At 39.3% G+C, this 544-nt stretch overlaps 1 protein-coding gene across 1 annotated transcript in view; it reads left to right on the plus strand.

The window, feature by feature from the left end:
* Positions 1-544, plus strand: part of Axdnd1 (axonemal dynein light chain domain containing 1) — a 107,019-nt gene that overhangs the window by 101,376 nt on the left and 5,099 nt on the right. Inside the window, exon 24 of the mRNA XM_029560201.1 lies at positions 152-420. Coding sequence (XP_029416061.1) covers positions 152-420 — 269 coding nt within the window. The remainder of the gene's footprint in view (positions 1-151; positions 421-544) is intronic.

Here is a 544-nt window from a genome sequence, read left to right on the forward strand (position 1 = left end):
ACCCCCTCCTGGATCTACCCCACCTCCTTACCCACCCAACTTCATGTTTTCCCTTTTTCTATATTGAGTCCAATAAGTGTTGGCCAAGTGAAGGGTACTTTTTCACCCCTCTCTTTGTTGTGTTTCACTGTTTCACAATCGTCCACACCAGGGAGATTGAAAACAGAACCATACACGCAGAGGAAAAGTTTGATGAGTTAAATGAGAAGCTCCATTATACATTGATAAAAAACAGAGACTTGGAGAAGGAATTAGAGGAAATTGTCAAGAAACCCAGAAGGGAATCACAAATAAAGGTAAAAAATGTGAAGGAAGAGGAGGAGGAAGAGGAGGAAAAAGATGAGGAATTCGAACAAAAAGAGAACCAAGAGGAAGAATGGAAACCCAAACGACTGAAAAAGCCAAAACGTGTAAAGAAAGGTAAGATTTGCTTTTGCATTTATATGAAAGCACACTTTACTGGGATATATATATATATATATATATATTGTTGTCTTTTTGAGACAGGGTCTCTCTCTATCCCCCGCTGTCCTGGAAATCTCTG

Source organism: Nannospalax galili, unplaced genomic scaffold (genome assembly GCF_000622305.1).
Source record: "Nannospalax galili isolate Female #2095 unplaced genomic scaffold, S.galili_v1.0 scaffold429, whole genome shotgun sequence".
Lineage (NCBI taxonomy): Eukaryota > Metazoa > Chordata > Mammalia > Rodentia > Spalacidae > Nannospalax > Nannospalax galili.